We start from the raw sequence: 11309 nt of genomic DNA on the forward strand, positions 1-11309 counted from the left end.
GAACGCAAAAGCTGCCCAGCCTCCTCAATTCTGGGGCACAAGGCGATACTGGACAAATCGAATAAGACCGTGTACCCCATTGCTAAAATTCAAAGCAAGGGCAGAATGAAATCTGCACTAAACATAAATCTCTTCACCCTTCAAAATAACAGAATTTGGGACGATAAATGGGGGGATAGGGTGGGAGGCAGTAGAAACAGAGATTTAGAACTTGAGTCTAATGTTATGAACATGACGTGGTTTGGAGAAGCCAGGGGGAGCACGTGGGAGTTCTTTGAAATTGTGCATAAGTTTGAAATTACTCCAAAATAAAAAGTGGAAAGAAGAAAAGACACAACATACTACATCTGGCCTCTAGATTGAGGGAACGGGGGATGACTGTGGCCTCTGCCCCTGCTGGGGAGTGGAGAATGGGGGAGTGAGGGCACTGTGGGCAAAGGCTTGGGGGAACCTCTAGGTGCAGAGCTGGATTAGGGACCAAAGTGAGGACACAGAAGCAGGATGTGAAATATACCTTCCCAGTAGTCAGTGATTCTTGACCCTGGCTGCTCCTAAGTGGGAACTTTTATTTTTTTTCTTTATTTTTATTTTTTTATTTTTTTGTCTTTTTGCCATTTCTTGGGCCACTCCTGTGGCATATGGAGGTTCCCAGGCTAGGGGTCGAATTGGAGTTGTAGCCGCCGGCCTGTGCCAGAGCCACATCAACTCGGGATCCGAGCCGTGTCTACAACCTACACCACAGCTCGGATCCTTAACCCATTGAGCAAGGCCAGGGATGGAACCCGCAACCTCATGGTTCCTAGTCGGATTCATTAACCACTGCGCCATGATGGGAACTCCCCAAGTGGGAACTTTTTAAAACTACATCTGCCCAGGTCACAACCCAGATAAATTAAATCAGAATCTCTTGGAAAAAAACCTAGGCACTGGTATTTGTAATAAGTGCTACAGGTAAGCACAAACATGCAGCCAAGGTGGAAAACCACCCCTCTAGGGAAAATGAAATGGATCCTCCCCAGCAGCGCCCTCGTGGGGGTTCAGAGGGGATGAGGAGAAAGGACATGATGGGCATGTACTGAGTGCTGTTTTATTTAGTTCACCCCGACCCTAAAGTACTGCTGGTAACCCCATTTTATAGACTGTAAGACTGAGGCTCAGAGAGCCAAGATTCATACCTTCCCCCACACTGATATTTTCAAATTTACATGCAGTCAAGTTCACTCTGTGGGTCCTAAGAGTTTGACACATCACAGAGCAGTGATTCTACCACCATAGTCATGATACAGAAACAGTTCTATTACCTCTAAAATTCTGTTGTCCCTGTGTAGACAGCCCCTCTTCCCACCCTTGCCCCTAGCAACCACCATCCATTTCCAGAGCCAGGCATTTGAAAATCCAGGTCTGTCCAACTCTCAAGCTCTACTTGTTCCCAAGATTCAGGGTCAGTGACGAAGTAGGATTAAATCCAGCAGGATGATTTTCTCCCTGACTTCATTTAATGACCAGTTCTCAGTGGTAAAAAGAACAGTATTCATAACTAGCTACCTGGACCCATTGTGTTTATTAAAAGCTATTTAATCTTCCCCAAAGAGCAAATGTTTTTCCTTTGTTTATCCTGACTAGAACAAAACTTTCCAGGCTTTCCTTTAAAAATTGCAGATATGGAGTTCCCATCGTGGCTCAGCAGTAACCATCCCAGCTAGTAACAATGAGAATGTGCGTTCGATCCCTGGCCTCACTCAGTGGGTCAAGGATCCGGCATTGCTGTGAACTGTGGGGTAGGCTGGCAGCTCCAGCTCCGATTCAACTCCTAGCCTGGGAATTTACATATGCTGTGGGTGCTGCCCTAAAAAGACAACAACAACAACAAAATATTGCAGCTTTGTCAGTATATTTTATCCAGCTTCTCTCAGAAATAGGGGCAGAGGGACAGCCGCTCTCGAAGTGTGATCCCCAAATCAGCAGCATCAGCATCTCTGGGGAATCTCATTAGAGATGCGAAGTCTCAGGCCCCAGGCCAGACCTGCTGGGTTGGAAAGTCACCCAGCACCTAGCAGTGTGTGGGCACCCACAGCCCTCCAGGTCATTCGATGCCAGCTCAAGTCTGAGAACCCCTAATTTAAAGAATAACTGTTGGAAGTCCCTGGTGGCGCTGTGGGTTAAGGATCCAGCAGTGGGTTGTCACTGCTGTGGCTTGGATCGCTGCTGTGGCAGAGGGTTGATCCCTCACCTAGGAACTTCTGCATGCCTCGGTCACAGCTTAAAAAAAAAAAAAAGAATAACCGTAGTTCTCCAGCCCACGGTCCCCACCTCGGCTGTCACAGGCTCTGTTCCTCCATATCCCTGGGAGGCACTGCCACTAAACTGAAGAAAGGCCAAATGAGGGGGTCCAAGGTGGGTGGGATTTGAACAATGATTTGGGGGGAGACTTGGGATGGTTCCAAAGACACCAGGAAAAGTCCCTGAACACAGCTGACTGAAGGAGAAAAAAACTGCCCAGGTTCAAGGTCTTGAGCCCGGGGTGTTCTCTGACCTCTCATTGCAGATCTTGGGCCTCATCATCGTGCGAAGGCTTCTGGACCTCATCTTCTCCCAGCATGACCTGGCCTGGATTGACAACATCCTCCCAGAGAAGGAGAAGAAGGAGGTGGATAAGAAAAAGAAGAGAAGGAAAGGGGCCCAGGAGGACAGTGACGAGGAGGTGGGAAGGATGTGGGGGGAGGGGATCCGGAGACCCTCCCTCCGCCGCCCTGGCAGGGAGGGGTGGCTTCTCAGGTAGCCAGAGCCACTGCCCGGCCAGGCTTGGTCTGTGTGCCAAGGTCCTGTCTGTTTCTGTGACTACTCTCGGGGGGGGGGGGGCGGGGGAGGGGGAAGACCCAGAGGGAATGGGCCCCCCTCCCCAGGGGCAAGCTGGCTGGCCACGCCCACTCCCCCCATTCCTGTGGATCCTCGGGCTTTACCAACAGCAGTGCAGGAGTTCCCATTGTGGTGCAGTATCCATGAGGATGAGGGTTCAATCCCTGGCTCTGCTCAGTGGGTCGGGGATCCGACGTTGCCATGAGCTGTGGTGTAGGTCACAGATGTGGCTCAGATCCCGTGTTGCTGTGGCTGTGCTGTAGGCTGGCAGCTGTAGCTCTGAATCCACCCCAAGCCTGGGAACTTCCAGGTGTTGCGGGTGTGGCCCTAAAAAGCAAAACAATAACAACAAAAATGAAAAAAAAAAAAAAAAAACCCAGCAGTGCAGGTCCCTGGGGAAACAGGACAGAAAGCTTGGCCCTATCCCAGAGGAGTGAGGAGGACGGACCCCAAGAATGGAGCAGGCCTCGGGGGAAGGGTCCAACGGGGACTCCCTAGTAGACTGGACTCCTGGACAAGCGGGAGAACTGGGGGACGGGGTTTGCTTGCGCCTGCCCCTAGGGTACTGGAGGGGTGAGGGGAGGGGCAGGTGCTCGCTGAGAGGAGAGTGACCACATTCCCCGGGTGCCCAGGACCACACAGCTGTCGCGCCTGCCCCCCTCTTCTCCCACGCTTCCTCCCATCTCACCCCCCAAACATTCAGGGAGTCAACAGACAAGAAACCAGTCCAGAGCTTCGAGTAACTCACAAAACATTAGGCAGAAAGCTTGTCTAGTTCAAGTGCTCATTACAGACGAGGAAACCGTCCCCCAAAAGGGAAATGACTCTGTCAAGACAGATATATAGCGAAACGTCTAGGAGGGAATTCAGACAACCCTGCCTGACTTTGAAGCTGATCATTTCCCATATACGGCCCATGCCACCCCTCACACCACGCCTGGCTCCCATTCTCCCCATTTGACCCCAACCCGCATCCCTGCCTTCACCCTGACCTGTTTTCCTAGCAATCTTGCCTGTTGAGATCAAAGCTGCTCATAGGTAAACCCTTGCTGATTCATTGGTGACGATTAAAACCATTTTCTGATGACAGTGACAGACCCAAACTCGCCTGGGGTTGTCTGGTTTTAACTTTTTTCCTTTAAAAAAAATCAAAGTATAGATGAGTTATAATCCCTTGGTCCTTAATTGGTGTCGTCTTCCACGAAGGTCAGAGGCCCATCATCCTCCTTCACATTTTTTTTCGTTGATAATTTAGATGATTTGCAAAGGCAGGTTCTGAGAAAAAAAGAACCTGAGAGGGAAGTGTCTTTTAAAGTCAAATACAGAGTTTCCGTTGTGGTGCAGTGGAAACGAATCCGACTAGGAACCATGAGGTTTCGGGTTCGATCCCTGGCCTCGCTGAGTGGGTTAAGGCCCCCCGTTGCCATGAGCTATGGTGTAGGTCACAGAGGCGGGTTGGATCCTGCATTGCTGCGGCTGTGGTGTAGACCAGCAGCTATAGCTTGGATTGGACTCCTAGCCTGGGAGCCTCCATGTGCCGTGAGTGTGGCCCTAAAAAAGCAAAAAATATATAGAAATAAAAATTAAAAAAAAATAAAAGTCAAATACTTATTCTTTCATTGATTCATTCAATAGATATTTGAGTGACTACCATGTGCCAAGAACTATATTCAAGGGTGGGGAAAAGCGTCTCTGGATTATGTAATATGTTCAATGAAAAAATGGTATTTGATTTCCATAAATTCATTTTAGCTGTCTTCACACAGCTAATGTGCGAGGTGCACTTCCTAGGGACTGGTTACCACGACAGCTGAAACTGTACTGATGAGTAACATTCCTGGAAGAGCTGTGTCCTTTCTAGTGTCCCCAGTGGGCCCCCGGGTATTTGCAGCGCCCGCTGTTTAGTCCGGATGTGAAGAGGCTGTAGTTTGCCCACTGTAAATGCATGTATTTTCCATCATGGCAAGAAAAGCCAACACTGTTTCATTGGTGGTGTTTATCAGTTTTTCCCACTGTTTCTCTCCAGCCCCAGTTCCCTCCTCCCTCAGTTATAACGATTCCCATGGAAAGTGTCCAATCAGACCCCCAAAACGGTATCCACTGCATCACCAGTAAGTAAAACACACGGTGTCTCTTCCTCTCTACTTCTTCCTCCACTTTTTCCTCAAGGAACTTTCATCTTTCACTTAGAGCTAATGGTCTTAGATCTGAAAGGACGCCGGTGCTGGGCAGAGTTCAAAGAGAACTGGGCCACAGGGACTGGAACTCCAACCAGATGGAAGCCCCAAGTTAAACCCCATAGACCTCAGTGATCAATCTTCACTTTCGTTAAGGCGAACCCCTCTTCCCTTCCTTCCCCCTGGTGTCCCTAGATGCCTGAGGCACCGCCTGGCTGCCTGGCCCTCTCCTGCATTGTTTCAGACCGCAGGGATTCAAACACAACACAAGGCTGAGCCTCTCTTGTTTGCCAGTGGTGGCTGAAATGATGGCGAGCTCAAATCTAGGCTGAGTCGTCCCCTTTAGGAAAACAAGTGGCATCACCCTGGGATTAGCAATCAGTCGAGGTCCTCGTGGTTGGACTGTGGATTCCGTATGAATCAGGAGATTCTCCCCATGGTGAAAGGGAGGCTGCCTGGGAAGGATCAGATGTGGCTCATGAAGATCCTGGGGGATTTTACGGCCGCCTTTGCCCCCTCCCAGCCTCAGCTATTGGTGGGCAGTCTCACCATCAGGAGAGCACAGCCTGTCCTGGGCGGGGTCTGAGAGATACCAACCTGAGTCTTGGCCCTGGTGCTAACACAGGGCTGCCACGTTCCTCGAAGACCCAGGGCAGGGGCCCTGCTAGCTCTCAAGGGCCCTCCAGGGAAGGGCTTCCCATCACATTCCCCATCAGAAGTACCTCCCCTTTTTCCGAGTTTCTCCAGTTTCTTCCTTCCGCCTGCCCATGTGTGTACTCCCGGCTCCTTTCCTCAGTCTTTCCTGGCCCTCCCCAGGCTCCCACCCACCTCTGGGTGACAGAATAAGTAACCCAGAAGCCACCCATCTCTGTGTGGCCCCTGCATCCCCCTGGTGTAGTCCTGGCCATGGGCTTAAGAAGAGAAAGGAGAAGGAGTGAGTGAGGAAGCACTGGAGGAAGAGGGTACCCTCTGACCTGCGCCTTATCTGATGTTTTAACTTTCCTGTTAGGAAAAAGATCTTCCAGTTGGAGTTACTCACTCTGATTCTTCCTTCAGTGATTCGGAACTCGACCGAAGGTAAGAGTCATGAGATAGATTCCTTGGGTGTTAAAATAGGAAACCAGGCAATGGCTGAGGAGGCGAGAGGCTTAGGATGGCCCAGGCTCACCAGTGTCTGGGCCTTTGCTGGTCCACCACAGGAGACCAATGAGTGTCCTAATAAATTGGTCTTTTTACCAACATGGCATGACTATAACACACAAAGCTATTCAACTTTAGAAAAGGAAATGGTTACAAAATATTAAGTAGCATGAAAACTCTCAATATTGAAAAAAGAAAACAATAGAAAAAAACTAGACATGGGAGTTCCCATTCTGGCTCAGTGGGTTAAGAACCCGACATAATGTCCATAAGGATGTGGTTTGATCCCTGGTCTCAGTGGTGGATGGATCCAGCGTTGCCATAAGCCATAGTGTAGGTTGCAGATGTGGCTTGGATCTGGGGTCCAATTCGACCCCTAACCCAGGAACTTCCATATGCCACAAGTGCCGCCATGAAAGAAAGAAAGAAAAAGAAAGAAACTAGACATGATTTAAGTATATATCATTGAAAGCCAGGATAAATGAACTTTAAGGATTAAACCACCAGGTACTCTAATACCCTGTGGAATAAAATAACAGCATGGTTGGAGTTCCCTTGTGATGCATCAGGTTAAGGATCCAACACTGTCACTGCAGTGGCTTGCGTGGCTGCTGTGGCCCAGGTTCAATCCCTGGCCCAGAACCTTCCACATGCTGTCAAGGGCATGGCCTCCCCCACCAAAAAAAAAAATAACATGGTTAATTAGCAAAGGTCAGAAAGTGTATCAAGCCCAGCTAACTAAATAACAATGATCCAGGGGAGACCAAAAAAAAAAGTCAAGAAAGGTTTCAAGGGTCAGTTTCCAGGAACTCCCATGCTACCAATGTGATTCCTTGCTGTTCCTAATGAGAAGCCACCCTCAAAAGAGGTGGGGCTACCTGACAGCTGAAAATAAGCAGGGGCTCAAAAATGGAAAAGAGGAATTCAGAGGCCAGAAAGTCTGCCTCAATCATTCCTCGGTAAGATAGTAAGGACAGTTCCAGTAGGCCCCAAAACTGGACAGCAGGCACTCTGTGCCAGATCCAAGAGTAAGAGCACAGGCTAGCCCAGGCCTAGAGCAGCTGCCTCCAGATGTAGGTGGCACTCACCCAAGAGATTTTAGGAAGCATGTTCGGGATCTTTTGAGTTATCACTCAAAACCTTTTTTGCCAGGATAAGAGATTTATCACCAGTATAAGACTCCCTAAGCAACAGGCCAAGAGTGTCCCATGTCCCTGCCTGCTTTCCCAGCTCCCCAGTCAGGGCTATTCCTAAACCCTGAATGCCATTATTCCTTTTTTTTTTTTTTTTTTTTTTTTGTCTTTTTAGGGCCACACCCGTAGCATATGGAGGTTCCCAGGCTAGGGGCTGAAATGGAGCTACAGCTGCCTACCTACACCACAGCCACAGCAACGCCAGATCCAAGCCTCGTCTGTGACCTACACCACAGCTCATGGCAACACCAGATCCTTAACTCACTGAGCGAAGCCAGGGATCGAACCTGCGTCCTCATGGATGCTAGTCAGATTCATTTCTGCTTAGACACACTGGGAATTCCAACACTATTCTTTATGTATAAATGTGTTAGGAGAAAAGTACTCTATCTTGATTTATTTTCATTCTAAAGTAGCCCACACAAAAGTAAATCTCTAATTGCTCCCTTTCAGTTAGTGGAGAGAGAATTTGGAACAAATACTGGACCAGGATAGGTCATTTCCAAAAACCTGTTAAAGTGCACAAAGTATGGGACCAGGTCAGAACTGCAGACAATTTGGTCCCTGGCAATGACACTGCCCAGCTACACTTTGACCAAATCTGTGGAAGCAGATGGAAGCAATGACCACTAGATGGCAGGATTCCATTTCCGGGAAGAAAAAACTCAGCACCATAATCTAATTTGACAGTTTTGTTTGTTTGTTTGTTTTGTCTTTTTGCCTTCTCTAGGGCCTCTCCTGCAGTATATGGAGGTTTCCAGGCTGGGAGTTCAATCGGAGCTGTAGTCACTGGCCTACGCCAGAGCCACAGCAACGTGGGATCTGAGCTGCGTCTGCAACCTACACCACAGCCCATGGCAACGCCGGAACCTTAACCCACTGAGCAAGGCCAGGGATCGAACCTGCAACCTCATGGTTCCTAGTCGGATTCATTAACCACTGTGCCACGAGAGGAACTCCTAATTTGACAAAGTTTAAGCTCCATGATCTGCCAGGCATGGTTGATCCCTAAGAATATATTGACAGACGTGTGAACAAAGACGTAGAGCACCACAGGCATGGACCACGGAGCACAGAGAAGAGAAAGGACAGGCTCTAAGAGGGATCTGCCTTACCCAGAGAGCCTAGCAACAGCAGATGGGAGTCTGCCAGATGTTAAGGCAAAAAAGAGAGACAAGAAGGGGGCACTATCGGTATTGAGAAGAGGCCTGAAATACCACACAGACACAAGGCAGAGAACCCAGGATGGGGCGGGCAAACTGCAAGCCGGCAGGAGCGTTGGCATGGCAGGTTCTGGTCTCGCCAGGCTAAGGAGGCTGGATTCTCTCCTTTGAACAGTGAGCACTACAGTCAGCTTTGTGACCCAGAAAGTTCCCTTTGGCAGCAATGTGAAAAATAGGCTGAAACAGAGAAAGACCAGTAATGGCTACAGCTGAAGACCAAGAAGATAAGATACTGCTAGTTCCTGTGATGTATTAAGAGTTCAAAAGCAGGAGTTCCCATTGTGGCTCAGTGGTAATGAAACTGACTAGTATCCACGAGGACATGGGTTCGATCCCTGGCCTTGCTCAGTGGGTTTAGGATTTGGCATTGCCTCAAGCTGTGGTGTAGGTTGGCAGCTACACCTCCAATTCAACCCCGAGCCCAGGAACTTCCAAATGCTGCATGTGAAGCCTTAAAAAAAAAAAAAAAAGCATTCAAAAGCAAAGACAGGAGTTCCCCGGTGGCTCAGCGGGTTAAGGATCCATCACCGTCACTGCTGTGTCTCGGGTTACTGATGTGGCCCAGGTTCAATCCCTGGCCCAGAAATTACCCTGGCCTGAGAATTTTCGTATACCTTGGGTGCAGCCAAAAAAAAAAAAAAAAAAACTATTTGCACTAGAGTCCTGTTCTGGGGGACAGCATTAAAAACAGCAAATACTAGATAAATCATTCTTCCCTCCTTTTTCTCGTCAGTATCACCCTGCACTTCAAAATCTCCTGTCCAGCGTCACCTGCCTTCAACTACTCACAGAGCCCAGGCTTCATGGTGCCACAGGTGAAGATAGAGATGGAGCCGGACTATGACTTCACAGGTGTGGACAGATATGGAAGAGAAGCCGACGGCGAGACCACCCTCTAGGAGGACGGACTCCCCCAAGATGGGGTACAGAGCGACAGCCTGCTTTGGTTCTTACTGCGAGGGTCTGGGCCCAAACCCTTCTCTCTTCTGAGCCTGCTTCCTTGGTTGCCCAACAGAGGGAGTCATTCTGTTTGCTAGAAAACTGGAGCTCTGTCGAGGAAAAGTACTACTTAACTGCAAAGCCCTCCTCTTCCCTTTAGAGTTATGAAAATGACTAAAGCTAAAGGCTACACCTGATTTTAAAATGCAGTCCAGCATAGGAATGATAACATTTCTTTTGAAATGAAAAAAATGCTTGCCTCTTAAAACTGTAGCTAAGATAAAGAGGCGATAGTCAATTTTCATTTAAAACAAACATCAGTTAAGATTTTTTTAAAGCTTAGAGTTTAAAGTATCTAGATGGTCTTCGAAGACCTGTTAAAATACTCATACTTCAATAGACCAAGGTTGGAAAATCTGTTTTGCAATTTTATATATGAAGAAGTGTTAAAACGATCCTCTCATCTCTATCCCATGCAGTTTTCTAAGGGTTGTATGAAAAGTTTGAACCATGTGCATTATGGGCCTTGCTCCAGCACAAAAGCCAGTTCCAAAAGTCTGGTAATGAAAGAACCAACACGTTTAGGTGGATGTGTGTAAAACGAAATAGTTCTTGCTAACGTGAAATCTCACATCACACGGTAAATCAACAAAATGATTCTTTATACTGAAAACACTGGTTTCTATTCTTTATATTGAAATCACATTTCTTTATGCATTTGGGTAGGTCCTTCCTACACGTTTTCAAAGGCCTGATTCCCAAAGTCAAACATGTATCCACATGAACATTGCCTGTAACACGGGACTCACGTAAAACTCTGGAAGATTATAACTGTAATACTACTCAGCCTAGTACTTTTGAGGAATAAATGGAAACCAAGTGGGTAGATTTAAAATCCGGTAATAACGAAGCAAATTCTTCTCCTTGTGAAATTTAAGATCAGTCTTTTTATCTTCAATCCGTATTTAACAAACTCTGATAACCATGTTTCTTTACCTCCTCCTGTGTGCCTGATGGTCACAATGCATCTGACGTTCACCTTCTCCAAGACAACTATGGATGTGAATCTTGAGTGAATCACTTTGGTGACAGGTACCCATTTAACTCACGATGACAAATGCAGGTGCTTTTTCTTTATTCCTTTCTATTTTGTAAAGACAAAGGACACTAGACCATTAAACACCTTGAGTCCGAGGACAGTTAATTGCCTCCACAATCCCCAGAGCCTGGACAATGCCTGGTGCGTAGAAAGCTCTCAGTGCTTATTAAATTAAATCTCACAACTCCCTTCTAAGGATACTGCCATGAGGTAAAGCTCTAAACCTCTACCACTTCTCCTGCGAGCAGCAGAGGTACCTAGCTGCTCACGAACCTGGAACCATTGCCTGAGCTTAAGTTCTTTATCTTCATCTGCACCAATCCTGGGAGAGCTGGCAATCTACCCTTAACATTTCAGTGTTAAAACCTGGCTGATTTCCAATCGCACTTTGTCCAAACTGTAGAAATGTTATGGATTCAGGAGTACATGTGCTTGATTTATCAAACAAGCTGGAAAACTAAAATGTTAGATTTTTTGTTGTAAATTGATCACTGTAATTTTCACCTTATATGTTATTTGTATTTTGTATATAATACACACACACACACATATACACACACGCAAACATTTTAATTTCGATGGCTTTTAACAGGTTGACATTACTTCTCCATGCAGGTCGGTACTTTTTTCCCACTTGTAACTACAATTCAATAAAACTTAGTCCTGTCTGCTCATCTTGCTC

The 11309-nt window shown here is 47.4% G+C and overlaps 1 protein-coding gene across 5 annotated transcripts in view; it reads left to right on the forward strand.

Moving 5' to 3' along the window:
- Nucleotides 1–11301, forward strand: part of SLC4A5 (solute carrier family 4 member 5) — a 127189-nt gene extending 115888 nt beyond the window's left edge. For 4 of the 5 annotated variants that reach the window (XM_085015706.1, XM_085015705.1, XM_085015707.1 and 1 more), the window contains 4 exon segments: nt 2546–2701; nt 4883–4967; nt 6043–6110; nt 9323–11301. In XM_085015706.1, the coding sequence (XP_084871832.1) occupies nt 2546–2701; nt 4883–4967; nt 6043–6077 (276 nt within the window). In that variant the 3' untranslated portion in view covers nt 6078–6110; nt 9323–11301. 5 annotated transcript variants of the gene reach the window in all.
- The last annotated feature ends 8 nt before the right edge of the window (nt 11302–11309 follow it).

Source organism: Sus scrofa, chromosome 3, assembly GCF_054392235.1.
Source record: "Sus scrofa isolate SSC_HxYL_T2T_F1_AM1 chromosome 3, Sscrofa_HxYL_maternal_Yorkshire_Landrace_v2.0, whole genome shotgun sequence".
Taxonomy (NCBI): Eukaryota; Metazoa; Chordata; class Mammalia; order Artiodactyla; family Suidae; genus Sus; species Sus scrofa.